We start from the raw sequence: 17,154 nt of genomic DNA, 5'->3' as shown, positions 1-17,154 counted from the left end.
TTCCTGCTGCTCTTTCTTAACCCAGCAAAGTTACCTGAGATGATGTGATCATTAAGCTGCACTCATTATTTCAGGTGGTTCAACATCTCCATCTCTCCACTCAGCTTTTCAATTTACATTTCACTTATTGTTATGGGATGAACTGTGTCCCCCCAAAATTCAGGTTGAAGCTCTAACCCCTTAATGTGACTGTATTTGGAAATAGAGCCTTTAAGGAGGTAATTAAGGCTAAATGAGGTCATAAGGGCGGAGCCCTAATCTGATAGGACTGGTGTCCTTATAAGAAGAGGAAGAGACACCAGAGATCTCTCTTTCTCTGCGTGCACACACAGAGAAAATGCCATGTGGGAGGACACAGTGAGAAGGTGGCCATCTGCAAGCCAAGAGACACGCCTCACCAGAAACCAACCCTGCCAGCACCATGATCTTGGACTTCCAAGCTCCAGAACTGTAAGAAAATAAATGTCTGTAAAATAATATATACATAACTGAACCACTTTGCTATACACCCGAAGCTGACCCAGTGTCGTAAGTCAACTATACCTCAACTAAAAAGAAAAAGAAAAAAAGTCTGTCATTTAAACCACCTAGTGCATCATATTTTGTTATGGCAGCCCTGGTGGATGAATATACCCGCCCATTTTCAAGCACTTATAATCATGTCGTATATACTTGAAAATAAATGCTGATGGGGATAGAGGGGAAACAGACATCATCGTTTACTGTTGGTGGGAGGTCACTTAGTGATAGCTATTAAAATGTGAAATATTCATGTCCTTTGATCCAGCTATTCCAGTTCTAGGAATTTATCCTACAGAAATACTCAAGTGCCCCCCAAATTTATTGCAAGGGCATCATGGTCAGCATTGTTTCCAAATAGAGAAAAAAATAGAAACAACCTAAATGTCCACCAAAAGATGCCTGGATTAAAAAGAAATGCTACAATACAACCATCCAGCGAAATCCTGTTAAAGTATATGAGGTAGATCTATATTTACCAGCACGAATATGCTCAAAGATACAGGGTTAAGTGAAAAGAAAGCAAGTTGCAGAATAGCGTAATTACTGATTCTAATTACTTTTGTAAAAGAACACACATGTATCACTGTTGTAAAAGAACACACATGTATCACTGTTATTACATGTATAGAAAAAAATCTGAAAGAATATACTTTAAACTGGTAAGAGGAGTTAATACAAGAAGCGATATTAGGGAGGATATTTACCTTCTGGGTTTCAGATTTTAGTCTCTGAATTTTTTACGTATTACTCTTATTATCAGAAAAATGTAAGGATAACTGAAACATCTCTTATGTAAAAGAGAGAAGAAATGAAAATGCAGAAAACAAAAATATTTTAAGTATAATGGCATACGCTATGTTATCACGGCTCTCCTAGGTTCCCCAAATAGGGAAATTTGGCAAAGACCCAGAATTCATGTCAGTGGAGGGAAATGTACGAGTTCTAAACCAATTAAAATAATAACATCCCATAAAAGGTTTTAGCATTTGCACTGTGAAAGAGAGACCTCATACATCCTCATGGTGTTGATTACAGAGTGGATAAATTTGCAGTAAAAATAATCAAAACCAATTTGCTGTGAAATGTATTATGGGTAGAAAAAAAGTGTAGCCTAGTTTTAATCTACTCAGTCATATTTTTTTTCACGGATTTTTTATGTAGCATAAATATTCAAAAGATTATTTACCAATTTTTTGCAAATTCTTTTACAACCCTGGTAATAGGGATCCTTAGCTCTTCATCAAAGACAGAGAAGCTCATTTCAATATTGTAGAAGGAAACTATAATTAAAAATAAGGAGATTAGGGCTTCCCTGGTGGCGCAGTGGTTGAGAGTCCGCCTGCCGATGCAGGGGACACGGGTTCGTGCCCCGGTCCGGGAAGATCCCACGTGCCGTGGAGCGGCTGGGCCCGTGAGCCATGGCCGCTGAGCCTGCGCGTCCGCAGCCTGTGCTCCGCAACGGGAGAGGCCACAGCAGTGAGAGGCCCACGTACCGCAAAAATAAATAAATAAGAAATACCTGTACCCTTCTTTTTACCTTTCTGCCTTCAGAGAACTGGCTCCCTTGGAGAACACACATCCCATTGTGCATGCATTCTGTGATGCCACACATATTGCGGAACATGCCTTTGGACTTAACAGCAATAGGTGAAGTCAAAGTTTCCGTAGATAAAAAGGAAGGTGTGGAGTCCGGCCAGGTTGTCTCAAAAGAGGAAGACGGTAGTGAAGACACAGTGGCTGTAGAAGGATGTGTTACTCCAGTGGGTATGAGTGGAAATGGGGCTCCCGTAGCAGTGGATGTAGTGGTGGCTATATTTAGAACGGAGTCCTGTGGGGGCTTAGGAAGAACTAATGTCGGGGATGCTGATGCAGCTGGGCTTCTGCTCCATGCAGCTGTTGTCGTAGGGCCAGGTAGAAGCACGGCACCAATAGACCGGGTGTGGTCAATTCAACCATCCAACCATTAGTAACCATTTGGGGTGTAGGAGGAAAAGAAGTCTTTGGAGTAGAGAACTCGGCTTCAGTACTTTGAGGTGAAAAAAGAAGTGATGTCAAAGACGGTGGAGCTGTACTGGATGGAATCCAGGGAGGGTATGAAACAGGTGCATTCACAGACGTGGCAGCTTTTGTCCCGGCTGCTGAAGTATTTTCTGACAAGGAAGAGTCGTCTTTTCTGTGCTTGAAGAATGGTAAGTGGTGGCTTTTACACTTTTTGTGGGTCCAGGAGTGCTCTTAAAGCCAGTCAAAGAGGGGCAAACCTGAATATTCAAGGAAGTGTGGGGATTTTCTGAGGGAGTACGTGAAAGCACACTTTCAGGGGTGGCAGTTCTGTAATAAGTATTTGTGAGAACTGTTACTTTACCACTGCTTACAGTAGACAGAGAGCTATTAGTAATCCCAGAGAATATGCCCAGAGTGGTGGCCTCATATCGTTGTGATGGTTGTCGTGCTGTTGATAGAAATGGTGAAAATGTGGTCTTTGGAATGGAAGAAATAGCTTCATGTTCTTAGAACTGAGCAGAGGAGAGGCAGGCGTGCTTACGAATGTAGTCACTAACGCAGCCATTATAGTGGTCGGGATAGTTTTCACAGGAGAAGTTGGCTCTGTTGGGGAGGAAAAGGATGTAGGTGTGATCCTGGAGGACACCTCGGTTATTTCTGACGTAGTGAAAGCACAGGAAGCCACGGTGCTTTTTGAAGTAGACCCAGCATATGTCACAGGTGTGACATCCAACGTCGATGTTTGCACGGTCATAGAAGGCCTGGGGGTAACTGAAGACAATTAAGTATAGAATGACCCACCTGTTGTGGAAGCGTCAGAAGAAACAGCAGAAGGTGGAAGCGCAGAGTCATTAGCTGACATTGAGGACATCTCAGCCACAGGCCCAGAAGTGGCTACAGAAGGACTTTTCAAACCATCTGCGAGTGCTGTTTTAGAAGATTCAGTCATTAGTACCGTGGGAGGGTCAGAAACGCTTTTGGAGGTGAAGGCAGGGACACTAACTGGCCGTGGGGACCTCTGGTAGATGGGAATGGACGTTGCCATAGCGGTTTTCCCAAGAAGCGCTGTAGGTGCATTTGGAGCAAAAGGGCTGTAGCGATCCTGTCAGGAGACATAGTTGTAAAACTGCCATTAGATAGTCGAGCTGTGGACAGAGACGGAGTCTCAGGGGAGGTCTGTGTGCTTTCAGAAATAGGAGAGGCAACTGAAGACACCTCTGGTTGAGTCCTAGATGAAAGCAAGTGTGAAGGAGCTGTGCTATTGTTTACAGGATTTGATATCCTGGTTGTCCCAGAAGTTATGGTATCTGCAGAGGAAGCATCCTGGCGGTGTGAGAATGGGTGAGTCACAGAGGTAGTGCTTGCTACCTTTCTCTCAGTCCTGGGAGCATATACTGAGAGGGCACACTCATGCTCTCTTTTTCAGGAGACAAAAGCGTGGTCATTGTCAGAGCTTGTGAAGGGAGAGCTGTTCTCCCAAGACTGGGAGGCATTTCTGAAATGTGGACATCTGCTGTTGAGGTAGGTGGAGTGTGCGCGTGCTCCCAGAAGTGGGAGATGACGTTGGACACTCTCATTAGGTGGGGGTCACAAACGGAGTCTCTGAAAGCGAATGTGTTTGGTGACTGGAAATTTTCGTGGCCTCAGCAAATCCTGTGTCTGTTATTTCCGAGGATGCAGTACTGTGGGAGTCTGAAATGAGAGGATTCTTTGACGAGGACATTTCTGTCACCCTCAGAGTTCTAGGGGTCTTTCCCAGGGAGGTGGTCATCTGCTCCTTGTCAGAAGATAAGGTAGAAATGTCAGTCACTAATAAGGTGGGGACCAGTGTGTTTACAAGATGTGTGGAAGATTGAGAAATGTGGCCATAGAGTCAAGTAATAAGCTTGTTGGCAGAGATGTGTGAGGGCATATGGTGTCATCAACAATGGAAGTGTCTGTGGTGCCGGTAGCCAAGCTAACACATGTCCACCACCACTGAAAGTGTATGGAAAGCTGAGAGCAGGGGTAGAAGTCTCCTTCACTTGAGCTATGGGTTGGGTTGCCAATGGTGTAGACACAGTTGAGGTTACATGAGTGGAGGACACAACAGGAGTGTTGTCAGGGCGAGCTTTAGAGCAGCCAAGAGTGGGTGTGGAAGGAGTTACTGTGTCAGCTGAGGGGGACAGAATGGTGGTCTCAGCCTTAGTTGCCACAGGAGTGGGAGGCCTCAGAGAGGGGACCAGAGTTTCTGTCAGAGAGGGAACCACCGTGGGTGTCATCCTGACAGAGATCCCTGTGGCCTCTGAAGTGGTGTGGATGGAGTCTCTGTGGGAAGGCACAGCACCGCTGGTTGTGGAAGTGCTCTGATCCAATGGCGGCATCGTTGCTGTGGTCACTGCAGCTGATGACAGAGTTGAGATATCTGAGGGCAGAGATGTGGAGGAAGCCCTGGCCAATGTAGAAGGCCCAGGCAGGGTAACCTTAGTCTCCTCAGACAGCACCGTAGAGGTGACAGCAGAGACATTAACCGGCGGTGAGAACACAAGGGTAATAGGCACAGGGGTTGCTGAGGAATGCATGGCTATAGGCTGTGGAAACAAGGCACCAGCAGTCAAGGACACAGCTGCCCTGTCTGTAGGGATAGTGCCAAAACTCGTCCTCAGTATCCTTGTGGTGGAAGCACCCAGGGGTTCAGAAAATGTCTGTGTGCTCCCAGAAGTGGGAGATGGAGCTGGATTCCCCTCAGGTAGAGTCTCTGAAGTCCAATGGTGCTGTGTAGATGTGGGTGGAACTAAAGATTTCTGTAGTTCCATTAGGTGAATTCTTAGGTGTGGTTTTCACCGATTTTGTACAAAGCCAACTTTCTCTCGCTTCAGTAGTTGCAGTTGTATTATCCAATCGGGTAGTCAGCTTCTCCATATCAGGAAGGGGGTAAACAGATTCATCTGTTGCTTCCAGTATCGTTGCAAATGGAGAAACCTCGGTTGTCGCTGCTACAGTCGATTTTTCCCTTAAGAAAATGGGAAGTGGTTTCTTTCCTTGTCACAGCAGTTCTGAATCTTTGTGCTGTTGCAGACTCTGCAACAGGGGCTGTTGTCTCTCCAGATGCAATTGTGCCATTTGTCTCTGTTTGCGTGTTCTCAGAAGCGCTCTCCTCAGTACAAAAATTTGGTTCAACATAAGCAAGGGTAGATATTCTATCTACTGGTGGAACAACTGTTTCCCTTGGTGTTGAAAGAAGTTCATTTCCAGCTACTGTGGACATAGAGATGGGTTTTAGTAGTAAGCTGGTAAGTTTACACTCAGGCAGTTTGGTTACAGATGTGGCTCCAGAAACTGTGGAGAAATTAGCTAACCACGGAGATGTCAATTTGGATAGAACTGCTGTATATCTGTCGGTAGTAATATCAGCGGTGGTACTGGCCTCACTCTCTGTGGATGCTTCTGGTTGGATGATAATATTAGCAGTTGTGGATGAATGCTCTGTATTAGAAGTACTCCCATGGAATGCTGATGTCAACAGGGTCTGTTCTGGCCTGGAAGTCCAAATGATCTCATTGGTGGAGGATAGATGGTTACCTTCATCAGTTACTGATGTGGGACCAGACTCAGACACCTTGGATGTGGAAGCTGATCTAGTGGAAATCAGAGGAAGCATGTTTTCACCACCGGGTGGTGTATTCTGGGTATATACTGGCCCAGTGATTGTGGGGTAAAGCATAGTTTCAGCTACTGTAGGTGCAAGTGTGATCCCAGTAGTCAAGGCTGCATGTGTAGTCTCAGCATCAATAACTGTCTGTACACTCTGAGCTCTGGTGAATGGAGAGGATGTCCTAAAAGAAAGGGTCACGGAAGAGGCCTCTTTTGGCATGGAGGTAGATACTGTGCCCTCCACTCTGGGTGAAGAGACATCCTGGAAATTTGTAAATGTCGGCTCTGTTTCAACTGTTCTTAGCGCAGGCGTCATTTCAATAGACCCCGTTGAATAAACTGTAAAGGGTATTTCCATATCAGTTGTTGCCTATGTGGATGCCGTCTGATTTCTAGGAAATACAGAATCCACTGGAACAGCTGTGGAGAGGAGCACAGACTCAGGTGGCAGTGCTGATGCAGTCCCAACGTGAGTAGTTGTAGCTGAAGTCTGGTCCACCGTGGACTGAGGTACACTTCCAGCAGCTGTAGATGCAAGAAACTCCTGGCTAGGGCTTCCCTGGTGGCGCAGTGGTTGAGAGTCCGCCTGCCGATGCAGGGGACGCGGGTTCGTGCCCCGGTCCGGGAAGATCCCACGTGCCGCGGAGCGGCTGGGCCCGTGAGCCATGGCCGCTGGGCCTGCGCGTCCGGAGCCTGTGCTCCACAACGGGAGAGGCCACAACAATGAGAGGCCTGCGTACCCAAAAAAAAAAAAAAAAAAAGAAACTCCTGGCTAGCTGTGGAGATAGGGAGTGCCCCCATACCTGTGGATTTGTGTTTGGGCCAAGATGTTGTAGACATGGATGTCGACTCAATAGATGAGAATAAATATGTTGTCCTCATAACAGCCGACTGAGATCTAGTCACTGAAGTTTTGGATGTAATTGAACTCTTGGTAAATCCAGATGTGTACAGAAAATTAGTAGCTACCGTTGGATGAAAGGTCTCAGTAGCAATGGATTCAGCCATTTTTGTTGTCCTTGTGCTCTCTGAAGATGGGAATTTACTTATTTTCATGGAATTGGCAGTAGGGCCTACGGAGGTACTCTTGGCAGACAGAGCAATGGCTGCTGATGTAGACAAAATGTCTGCTGCGAATGTAGCTGTCTCAGCTACGGATGTCTTTTAAAAAACTGGTGCAGTCATTGTTTCCAGAGGTGATGTTGTATTGGAATACGATCTGGCTGTATAATCAGTTGCAAATACAGGCATGCTTTTAGACTCCACGGTAGAAGAATATACCGTCTTTTGTGGTTTTAGTCCAGTAACTTGGAATGGTGTCAAATCTACTTGTTGTGAAAGAGTTGTAGTTGTTTCCTGAATTGCTATATTTTCAGAAACAACTGAAAAATTACAAAGTATGTGTCACTTTGGATTCAACTTTAGAAGTCAGAGACAATTCTTTAAGAAACAGCTCTATAACAGTTTTTCATATTTTTAAGAGGAGATAAGTATCAGATATAAATCAGATCATGTGATTACAGTTGACCCTTGAATTATAGGGTTTGAACTGTGTGGGTCCACTTATACACAAATTTTTTTTCAATAGTAAATACTACAGCACTACACAATCCACGGTTGGCTGAATCCTCGGATGTGGAAGAGCAGATATGGAGAAACCACAGATACAGAGGGCCAACTATAAGTTGTAATGGGGGGACTTTGCTGGTGGTCCAGTTATTAAGACTCTGCACTTCCACTGCAGGGGGTGCGGGGTTCGAATTAAGATCCCACATGCCACGGGACGTAGCCAAAACAAAAAAATTGTAACGTGATTTTCCCTGCTCTGGAGGGTTGACATTCCTAATCTCCACATTGTTCAAGGGCCAACTGTACTTGATTTTTCTTTCTTCCTTTCTTTCTTTCTTTTTTTCTTTCTTTCTTTCTTTTCCTTTCTTTCTTTCCTTCCTTTCTTCCTTCTTTCTTTTTTTTTACTTGGTTTTTCTTAAGATGATTTTCTACTTTCCAAAATCTATATATGGTTCTCATAATGCCCTGGTTAAGTAACAGGTAGAAGGATATCCATTCCATCGTGTCTCCATTAAAAAATATAGGCACTCCTAAAAGAGGGGTGCATACTAGAGTAATACACTGAGTAAGAGGATTAACTTTGGGAAATGAACCAATTTCTTGAAAGACAAGTAGTCAAACTCACTTAAGAAGAAATAGATGCCTTGAATGGTCCTATATCTATTACAGAAATTGGATTGTGTGGTTAAAGTCTTCCAAAAAAAGGAGGACCAGCTTTGGATTCAAATAGATGTATTTTTAAATCCTGGCTCCCTCATTTATTCATTATGTAATCTTGGACTAGTTAGTTAACCTCTCTGTGTTTCAATTTCCTCCTCTGTAATGTGAGATAATAACACCAACCTTAAAAATTTGTTTTCAGAATTGGGTTAATGCATGTAAAATACTTAGCATAGCACCTGGCATATAGGAAGTGCTCAAAAAATGATTAACTGTTCTCAAATGCCTATTATTCATCTCAGTACTATAAACTGAAAATGTTTTGATCTGGGACCCCAAGATTAAAATTTCTTTAACATATACCATTTATGTATATATATTTACCAATAATGTATACATATGTATAATAAATTTACATTATGTACATTATAAACATACTCAAAATATGCCAAAAGAATATGATAAAAATACATATAAACAGAAGTTTCACAATATTTTCTTCCTGCATTCTAATGTAATGATGGGTACAGTCACACAGGAGGATGAATTAGTATGTCTATAAATTCACGATCACCAACCTCAAATAAGCTTTTCACACTGCCCATCCAGCCTACCACTTTTCTCTGGTCAATTTATGCTCCTACTCTCTGCAATAACTACTGAAAACCTTCCCCATTCTCAAACTTTACCCTCACATGTTTATCAAGTAACCCTTTCCTCTTATTTCATAGGAAAAAACAATGGAAGTCATCAGGTAGAAACTTAGCTGTGCTACCGTCTCAGAAAGCTGACACCAACAGTCATTCTTCCTTTCCCTAAGGAGCCTTCCCCTCCTGATTTAAAACATGTTCCAGTCTGTTGCAATAAAACATAAAAAACCCCGGGCTTCCCTGGTGGCGCAGTGGTTAAGAATCCGCCTGCCAATGCAGGGGACATGGGTTCCCTGGCCCGGGAAGATTCCCACATGCTGTGGAGCAACTAAGCCCGTGTGCCACAACTACTGAGCCCATATACTACAACTACTGAAGCCCACGTGCCTAGAGCCCGTGCTCTGCAACAAGAGAAGCCACCACAGTGAGAAGCCTGCGCACCGCAACGAAGAGTAGCCCCCGCTCGCCGCAAATAGAGACAGCCACGCACAGCAACAAAGAACCAAAGCAGCCAAAAATAAATAAATAAATTTATTTTAAAAAATAAATAAATAAGATTAAAAAAAAAAAACACATCCTTCTGCAGGTACTGCCCTGTCACTCTCCTCGCCATCACACCCAAACTTCTTTAAAGAAAATTGATCTCTAATGGCTGTCTTCATGCTCCCCTGACCCATTCTTTAGCCCACAGTAATCTGGCTTCTGCCATCATCATTCAACTGAACAGCACTCACTAAGGCCACCAATGGCCTCCATGTAGACAAATACAATGGATACTTTTTCAGTCCTCATCTCACTTGACCTTTCAACAGCTTTTGATAATGTTGGCCACCCCCTCCTTCTTAAGATATTCTTTGAGTTGACTTCTATGACATAACGCATTCTTGGTTTTTCTCCTACTTCTCTGGCCACTCCTTCTGGCTATCACCTTTGCAGACACATCCTATTTCACCTGGTGATTAAATATCAGGGTTCCCCAAGGCTTGGTCCCAGCACCTCTTGTCTTCTCACTCTATAGTTTCTTTTTTTAATTAATCAATTATTTTGGCTGCACCAGGTCTCAGTTGACACATGCGGGTTCCTTAGTTGTGGCATGCGAACTCTTAGTTGCAGCATGCATGTGGGATCTAGTTCCCCAACCAGGGATCGAACGTGGGCCCCCTGCATTAGGAGCGCAGAGTCTTACCCACTGCACCACCAGGGAAGTCCCTCTATAGTTTCTTCACATCTAGGATTCCAACTTACACATATACACAGATGAATCTCAAAGTTATATCTCTAGATTAGATCTCTATTCTGAGCTCCACATTTACATAACTAATTGCTCACTTGACATCATCTCTTGGATATCTCATTAACACCTCAACTCAATATGCCCCAACTTGAACTCTTTCCAAACTGGGTTCTCTTTCAGTATTCCCGCCGTGAATCATACATTTAATTGTGTAAGCCAAAACCCTCTCCCTCTGTCGCCTTCATTTCCTCTCACCTGCTATAGCCAATCCATAATCTTGTCCTATGGATCTTAGCTGCTAAATAGCTCTTTACTCCACCTGGTTATCCCCACCTTTATCACTTGCCACTCTGACCAAGCCACCATCAGTCTCTTAGCTGGACTACTACAGTAGCTTCCCAACTAGATTCTGCCTCTACTCTTGGGGCCCCTCCAATCTGTTCCATAATGCAATCAGAATGATCTTTTTGACATGCAGATTTTTTTTAACATCTTTATTGGGGTATAATTGCTATACAATGGTGTGTTAGTTTCTGCTTTATAACAGAGTGAGTCAGTTATACATATATATATGTTCCCATATCTCTTCCCTCTTTGTCTCCCTCCCTCCCACCCTCCCTATCCCACCCCTCCAGACAGCCACAAAGAACCGAGCCGGTTTCCCTGTGCCATGCGGCTGCTTCCCACTGGCTATCTACCTTACGTTTGTTAGTATATATATGTCCATGTCTCTCTCTCGCCCTAACACACCTCACGCTTCCCCCTCCCCATATCCTCAAGTCTGTTCTCCAGTAGGTCTCTGTCTTTATTCCTGTTTTACCCCTAGGTTCTTCATAACATTTTTTTTTCTTAAATTCCATATATATGTGTTAGCATACGGTATTTGTCCTTCTCTTTCTGACTTACTTCACTCTGTATGACAGACTCTAGATCTATCCACCTCATTACAAATAGCTCAATTTCGTTTCTTTTTATGGCTGAGTAATATTCCATTGTATATATGTGCCACATCTTCTTTATCCATTCATCCGACGACGGGCACTTAGGTTGTTTCCATCTCCGGGCTATTGTAAATAGAGCTGCAATGAACATTTTGGTACATGACTCTTTCTGAATTCTGGTTTCCTCACGGTATATACCTAGTAGTGGGATTGCTGGGTCATATCTATTTGTAGTTTTTTAAGGAATAAGGAACCTCCATACTGTTCTCCATAGTGGCTGAACCAATTCACATTCCCACCAGCAGTGCAAGAGTGTTCCCTTTTCTCCACACCCTCTCCAGCATTTATTGTTTCTAGATTTTTTGATGATGGCCATTCTGACTGGTGTGAGATGATATCTCATTGTAGTTTTGATTTGCATTTCTCTAATGATTAATGATGTTGAGCATTCTTTCATGTGTTTGTTGGCAGTCTGTATATCTTCTTTGGAGAAATGTCTATTTAGGTCTTCTGCCCATTTTTGGATTGGGTTGTTTATTTTTTTGTTATTGAGCTGCATGAGCTGCCTGTAAATTTTAGAGATTAATCCTTTGTCAGTTGATTCATTTGCAAATATTTTCTCCCATTCTGAGGGCTGTCTTTTGGTCTTGTTTATGGTTTCCTTTGCTGTGCAAAAGCTTTGAAGTTTCATTAGGTCCCATTTGTTTATTTTTGTTTTTATCTCCATTACTCTAGGAGATGGGTCAAGAAGGATCTTGCTGTGATTTATGTCATAGAGTGTTCTGCCTATGTTTTCCTCTAAGAGTTTGATAGTTTCTGGCCTTACATTTAGGTCTTTAATCCATTTTGAGCTTATTTTTGTGTATGGTGTTAGGGAGTGATCTAATCTCATACTTTTACATGTACCTATCCAATTTTCCCAGCACCACTTATTGAAGAGGCTGTCCTTTCTCCACTGTATATTCCTGCCACCTTTATCAAAGATAAGGTGACCATATGTGCATGGGTTTATCTCTGGGCTTTCTATCCTATTCCATTGATCTATCTTTCTGTTTTTGTGCCAGTACCATACTGTCTTGATTACTGTAGCTTTGTAGTATAGTCTGAAGTCAGGCAGCCTGATTCCTCCAGCTCCATTTTTTGTTCTCAAGATTGCTTTGGCTATTCGGGGTCTTTTGTGTTTCCATACAAATTGTGAAATTTTTTGTTCTAGTTCTGTGAAAAATGCCAGTGGTAGTTTGATAGGGATTGCATTGAATCTATAGATTGCTTTGGGAAGTAGAGTCATTTTCACAATGTTGATTCTTCCAATCCAAGAACATGGTATATCTCTCCATCTGTTTGTATCATCTTTAATTTCTTTCATCAGTGTCTTATAATTTTCTGCATACAGGTCTTTTGTCTCCTTAGGTAGGTTTATTCCTAGATATTTTATTCTTTTTGTTGCAATGGTAAATGGGAGTGTTTTCTTGATTTCACTTTCAGATTTTTCATCATTAGTATATAGGAATGCCAGAGATTTCTGTGCATTAATTTTGTATCCTGCTACTTTACCAAATTCATTGATTAGCTCTAGTAGTTTTCTGGTAGCATCTTTAGGATTCTCTATGTATAGTATCATGTCATCTGCAAACAGTGACAGCTTTACTTCTTCTTTTCCGATTTGGATTCCTTTTATTTCCTTTTCTTCTCTGATTGCTGTGGCTAAAACTTCCAAAACTATGTTGAATAAGAGTGGTGAGAGTGGGCAACCTTGTCTTGTTCCTGACCTTAGTGGAAATGCTTTCAGTTTTTCGCCATTGAGGATGATGTTGGCTGTGGGCTTGTCATATACGGCCTTTATTATATTGAGGAAAGTTCCCTCTACACCTACTTTCTGCAGGGTTTTTATCATAAATGGGTGTTGAATTTTGTCAAAAGCTTTCTCTGCATCTATTGAGATGATCATATGGTTTTTCTCCTTCAATTTGTTAATATGGTTAATCACATTGATAGATTTGCGTATATTGAAGAATCCTTGCATTCCTGGAATAAACCCCACTTGATCATGGTGTATGATCCTTTTAATGTGCTGTTGGATTCTGTTTGCTAGTATTTTGTTGAGGATTTTTGCATCTATGTTCATCAGTGATATTGGCCTGTAGTTTTCTTTCTTTGTGACATCCTTGTCTGGTTTTGGTATCAAGGTGATGGTGGCCTCGTAGAATGAGTTTGGGAGTGTTCCTCCCTCTGCTATATTTTGGAAGAGTTTGAGAAGAATAGGTGTTAGCTCTTCTCTAAATGTTTGATAGAATTCGCCTGTGAAGCCATCTGGTCCTGGGCTTTTGTTTGTTGGAAGATTTTTAATCACAGTTTCAATTTCAGTGTTTGTGATTGGTCTGTTCATATTTTCTATTTCTTCCTGATTCAGTCTTGGCAGTTTGTGCATTTCTAAGAATTTGTCCATTTCTTCCAGATTGTCCATTTTATTGGCATAGAGTTGCTTGTAGTAATCCCTCATGATTTTTTGTATTTCTGCAGTGTCAGTTGTTACTTCTCCTTTTTCATTTCTGATTCTATTGATTTGAGTCTTCTCCCTTATTTTCTTGATGAGTCTGGCTAATGGTTTATCAATTTTGTTAATCTTCTCAAAGAACCAGCTTTTAGTTTTATTGATCTTTGCTATTGTTTCCTTCATTTCTTTTTCATTTATTTCTGATCTGATTTTTATGATTTCTTTCCTTCTGCTAACTCTGGGGTTTTTTTGTTCTTCTTTCTCTAATTGCTTGAGGTGCAAGGTTAGGTTGTTTATTCGAGATGTTTCCTGCTTCTTAAGGTGGGCTTGTATTGCTATAAACTTCCCTCTTAGAACTGCTTTTGCTGCATCCCATAGGTTTTGGGTCGTTGTATCTCCATTGTCATTTGTTTCTAGGTATTTTTTAATTTCCTCTTTGATTTCTTCAGTGATCACTTCGTTACTAAGTAGTGTATTGTTTAGCCTCCATGTGTTTGTATTTTTTACTGCTCTTTTCCTATAATTGATATCTAATCTCATGGCGTTGTGGTCGGAAAAGATACTTGATATAATTTCAATTTTCTTAAATTTACCAAGGCTTGATTTGTGACCCAAGATATGATCTATCCTGGAGAATGTTCCATGAGCACTTGAGAAAAATGTGTATTCTGTTGTTTTTGGATGGAGTGTCCTATAAATATCAATTAAGTCCATCCTGTTTAATGTATCATTTAAAGCTTGTGTTTCCTTATTTATTTTCATTTTGGATGATCTGTCCATTGGTGAAAGTGGGGTGTTGAAGTCCCCTACTATGAATGTGTTACTGTCGATTTCCCCTTTTATGGCTGCTAGTTTTTGCCTTATGTATTGAGGTGCTCCTATGTTGGGTGCATAAATATTTACAATTGTTATATCTTCTTCTTGGATCGATCCCTTAATCATTATGTAGTGTCCTTCTTTGTCTCTTCTGATAGTCCTTATTTTAAAGTCTATTTTGTCTGATATGAGAATTGCTACTCCAGCTTTCTTTTGGTTTCCATTTGCATGGAATATCTTTTTCCATCCCCTTACTTTCAGTCTGTATGTGTCTCTAGGTCTGAAGTGGGTCTCTTGTAGACAGCATATATATGGGTCTTGTTTTTGTATCCATTCAGCCAATCTGTGTCTTTTGGTGGGAGCATTTAGTCCATTTACATTTAAGGTAATTATCGATATGTATGTTCCTATTCCCATTTTCTAAATTGTTTTGGGTTCGTTATTATAGGACTTTTCCTTCTCTTGTGTTTTTGTCTAGAGAAGTTCCTTTAGCATTTGTTGTAAAGCTGGTTTGGTGGTGCTGAACTCTCTCAGCTTTTGCTTGTCTGTAAAGGTTTTAATTTCTCCATCAAATCTGAATGAGATCCTTGCTGGGTAGAGTAATCTTGGTTGCAGGTTTTTCTCCTTCATCACTTTCAGTATGTCCTGCCACTCCCTTCTGGCTTGTAGAGTTTCTGCTGAGAGATCAGCTGTTAACCTTATGGGGATTCCCTTGTGTGTTATTTGTTGTTTTTCCCTTGCTGCTTTTAATATGCTTTCTTTGTATTTAGTTTTTGACAGTTTGATTAATATGTGTCTTGGCGTATTTCTCCTTGAATTTATCCTGTATGGGACTCTCTGTGCTTCCTGGACTTGATTAACGATTTCCTTTCCCATATTAGGGAAGTTTTCAACTATAATCTCTTCAAATATTTTCTCAGTCCCTTTCTTTTTCTCTTCTTCTTCTGGAACCCCTATAATTCGAATGTTGGTGCGTTTAATGTTGTCCCAGAGGTCTCTGAGACTGTCCTCAGTTCTTTTCATTCTTTTTTCTTTATTCTGCTCTGCAGTAGTTATTTCCACTATTTTATCTTCCAGGTCACTTATCCGTTCTTCTGCCTCATTTATTCTGCTATTGATCGGGGACTAGTGCCTGTGTTGTGGTGTATGAATGAGCCTAGATCTTGTCTCTCTAGTGGGCAGGTCCACGTCTGGTGGTGTGTTTTGGGGTGTCTGTGGACTTATTATGATTTTAGGCAGCCTCTCTGCTAGTGGGTGGGGTTGTGTTCCTGTTTTGCTATATGGTTGGCATAGGTTGTCCAGCACTGTAGCTTGCTGGTCGTTGGGTGAAGCTGGGTGCTGGTGTTGAGATGGAGATCTCTGGGAGATTTTCGCCGTTTGATATTATGTGGGGCTGGGAGGTCTCTTCTTGACGAGTGTTCTGAAGTTGGCTCTCCCACCTCAGAGGCAGAGTCCTGACTCCTGGCTGGAGCAGCAAGAGCCTTTCATCCACTCGGCTCAGAATAAAAGGGAGAGAAAGTAGAGAGAATTAGTATAAGTAGGAGGAAATAGGAAAGAAAGAAAGAAAGAGAGGAGGGAAGGAAGGAAGGAGGGAAGGAAGAAAGAAAGAAAGAAGAAAAGAAAGGAAGAAGGCAAGAAGGAAAGAAAGGAGGGAGGGAGGGAGGAGGGAAGGAAGGAAGGAATGAGGGAAGGAAGGAAAAAATACAGAAAGAAAGAAGATACAGTAAAATGAAATAAAGTATAATAACGTTATTGAATTAAAAAAATAATTATTTAGAGAAAAAAAAAAAAAAGGGAAGGATAGAACCTTAGGACAAATGGTGGAAGCAAAGTTATAGAGACAAAATCTTACATAGAAGCATACACATATACCCTCACAAAAAGAGGTAAAGTGGAAAAAATCATAAAACTTGCTCTCCAAGTCCACCTCCTCAATTTGGGACGATTCGTTGTCTCAAAAAGGGAAGGAAGGAAGGAAAGATAGAAAGAAGGTAAAGTATAATAGAGTTCTTTAAATTAAAATTAATTATTAAGAAAAAAATTAAAAAAAAAAATGGTCGGATAGAACGCTGGGACAAATGGTGGAAGCAAACCTATACAGACAAGATCTCACACAGAAGCATACACATACACATTCACAAAAAGAGGAAAAGGGGAAAAAATCATAGATCTTGCTCTAGAAGTCCGCCTCCTCAATTTGGGATGATTCGCTGTCTATTCATGTATTCCACAGAGGCAGGGTACATCAAATTGATTGTGTAGCTTTAATCCGCTGTTTCTGAGGCTGCTGGGAGAGATTTCCCTTTTTCTTCTTTGTTCTCACAGCTCACAGGGGCTCAGCTTTCGACTTGGCCCTGCCTCTGCGTGTAGGTCGCTGGAAGGCGTCTGTTTTTTGCTCAGACAGGACGGGGTTAAAGGAGCCGCTGACTCGGGGGCTCTGGCGCTCTCAGGCCAGGGGCAGGGAGGGGCACGGAGTGCGGAGCGGTCCTGCGGCGGCAGAAGTCGGCGTGACGTTGCCCCAGCCTGAGGCCCGCCGTGTGTTCTCCCTGAGAAATTGTCCCTGGATCCCGGGAACCTGGCAGTGGCGGGCTGCACAGGCTCCCCGGAAGAGGGGTGGGGGCAGTGACCTGTGCT

At 42.2% G+C, this 17,154-nt stretch overlaps 1 protein-coding gene across 1 annotated transcript in view; it reads right to left on the bottom strand.

Annotated features, from left to right (window-relative positions):
- Positions 1-17,154, bottom strand: part of ADGRG4 (adhesion G protein-coupled receptor G4) — an 81,041-nt gene that overhangs the window by 54,098 nt on the left and 9,789 nt on the right. Inside the window, 13 exon segments of the mRNA XM_007462916.1 lie at positions 1,710-1,802; positions 2,149-2,461; positions 2,494-2,682; positions 2,685-3,022; positions 3,025-3,609; positions 3,612-3,927; positions 3,930-4,057; positions 4,060-4,435; positions 4,438-4,484; positions 4,487-5,273; positions 5,275-5,523; positions 5,525-6,704; positions 6,923-7,538. Coding sequence (XP_007462978.1) covers positions 1,710-1,802; positions 2,149-2,461; positions 2,494-2,682; positions 2,685-3,022; positions 3,025-3,609; positions 3,612-3,927; positions 3,930-4,057; positions 4,060-4,435; positions 4,438-4,484; positions 4,487-5,273; positions 5,275-5,523; positions 5,525-6,704; positions 6,923-7,538 — 5,217 coding nt within the window.

The sequence above is a fragment of the Lipotes vexillifer genome, unplaced genomic scaffold (assembly GCF_000442215.2).
Source record: "Lipotes vexillifer unplaced genomic scaffold, Lipotes_vexillifer_v1.1 scaffold481, whole genome shotgun sequence".
Taxonomy (NCBI): Eukaryota; Metazoa; Chordata; class Mammalia; order Artiodactyla; family Lipotidae; genus Lipotes; species Lipotes vexillifer.
The sequence above is the reverse complement of the archived record's forward strand: the minus strand, read 5'-3'. Positions and strand labels throughout refer to the sequence as shown.